At 49.3% G+C, this 1997-nt stretch overlaps 1 protein-coding gene across 1 annotated transcript; it reads left to right on the forward strand.

The window, feature by feature from the left end:
* Positions 1–237: 237 nt before the first annotated feature.
* Positions 238–1620, forward strand: LOC130116330 (oligodendrocyte-myelin glycoprotein-like). Its single transcript, XM_056284250.1, has one exon. The coding sequence runs from the start codon at positions 238–240 to the stop codon at positions 1618–1620; it is 1383 nt and encodes a 460-aa protein (XP_056140225.1).
* Positions 1621–1997: the final 377 nt, after the last annotated feature.

Below are 1997 nucleotides of genomic sequence, written 5' to 3' on the forward strand. Positions count from 1 at the left end.
GAGTTTGATTTATGAATAAGTAAACTATTGCTGTGCTTCAACTGTGTTGTCCTCTGTCCTGTCAACAGCGTCCAACATGCTGACAGGACAGAGAACAACACAATCACTTCCACCTCCGATAGTATGGCTTTTGTGTTAGTGTGGAGAAAGTTATATTACAATGTGTGTTAATTATTTTTTGTTTTTCTGTTGCCTGTTAGCAGGCATTTGATGCCGAGGCCCTTCCCTAGGGAAACAATGCTTGGACTACTGCTTGTGCTGCTACTGGGGGTGCATGTCCTGGCAGTGTGCCCCTCCATGTGCTCCTGCAGCTCCAGTCATAGGGAGGTTGACTGTTCCTGGAAGGGTCTGAGACTGCTTCCGGATGGGCTGCAACACAACCTCCACTCCCTCAACATATCCCACAATCGACTGCACAATCTGGACGGTCAGCTAACAGTGTATGCCCACCTCCGCATCCTGGATTTGTCTCACAACCGGCTGGCGTATCTGCCCACTGGGCTGCCCCGTTCTCTCTGGCGGCTTTATGCGGGTGCAAACCGTATCCGGCTGCTAGATAAGAATGATACCGCCTATCAGTGGAACCTGCGACTTCTGGAGCTGTCCAACAACAAGTTGGAGCGGGTTGTCTTTATCAACAACACCTTATCCAACCTGCGCGTGCTCAACCTCAACCACAACCGCTTCTGGACAGTGCCCACCAACATGCCTGTGCACCTGGAGACTGTAGACCTGTCTCACAACACCCTGGTACAGGTGCTGCCAGACTCTCTGGACCGGCTTCCCCGACTCACTCACTTCTACCTGCATTCTAATCGCTTTTCTATGCTGCCTTTTGGTGCTTTGGACAGGCTGGCAGGGCTTAAGGTCATCTCCCTAGGGGACAACCCTTGGGCCTGCCACCTCCACTCCAACATCACCTACTTACTGTCCTGGATCCAGCGTACCCCAGCCCGCATCCTAGGCTGTCCCTGCCACACTCAGCCTATCTGTGGGGAGGCACGCCCTGGTAGGACTGGGGGGTGGCACTTTGCATCCTACGACCAGCCACCTCTGGCAGCTGGTGCCCGGGACCTGAGTTCGATACCGCCGGAAAGCAGTTCCACTGGCTGGTGGTATGTGTCTGAGCTGAACACCCAATATACCACGAGGGAGAGCTTAACAACACAGCAGCACTCCTTTGCAACCACTCCTGTCAGACTCACTACCCTACCACTCGACACCACAGACAACCATATGATTGAAGAGGACCTTTCGACCAAGACAAAGCCATCTGCTATGGCTCACAGGTTCCCAACAGACTCCCTGTCTATTGCCAGCACAATCTTCATCACAGACAAAGCAGTGAGCAACAACTCCCAATACATGACTGACACACCCCCTGTTACTGAAACACCCATGATGCCTGATGTGACTATGGCCACAGTCCAGTTCTTCACCTCTGAGAGTGTTTCTGCTGGTACAAGGAAGACTGCCACACTCCGCACCAGAAGTGTGAGGAGGCCCAAGCAGTCACCTCCTGATGGAGCCCACAACAGCAGCCCAGCACTCACTACTTCCTTCTCGCTCCCTTTCATTCAGGCCCTGTGGTCACTTACTCCCACTCGAAGTGTCCCTTAAAAGATAAACACATCATATGGACAATCCAGTGTCCAGTTTGAATATGAAACTACAGTAGCACAAACCCTTACATGAAAGTTGTTACATTAAATATTGTACTGGCCTAACTCAGCAACGGACCACTGACAATGAATTAATGTGCACACTTTACAAATATCATAACTACAGATCATATTAAATACGATACTACCTTTGAATATGCTTCAGATGTCTTAAAAAAATTAACTCCATGCTATCAATTTTATTATGACAGCCCTTCAGTGAATTGTCATTTGAAAAAGAACATTCAAAGGGATAACAATAAATAGCACATGATGGCAAAAAACGAGTATCATATAACTAATCCAGGTGTGATTATGTACAGCAGCAGGCTATCA

Source organism: Lampris incognitus, chromosome 8 (assembly GCF_029633865.1).
Source record: "Lampris incognitus isolate fLamInc1 chromosome 8, fLamInc1.hap2, whole genome shotgun sequence".
In the NCBI taxonomy this organism is placed as follows: domain Eukaryota; kingdom Metazoa; phylum Chordata; class Actinopteri; order Lampriformes; family Lampridae; genus Lampris; species Lampris incognitus.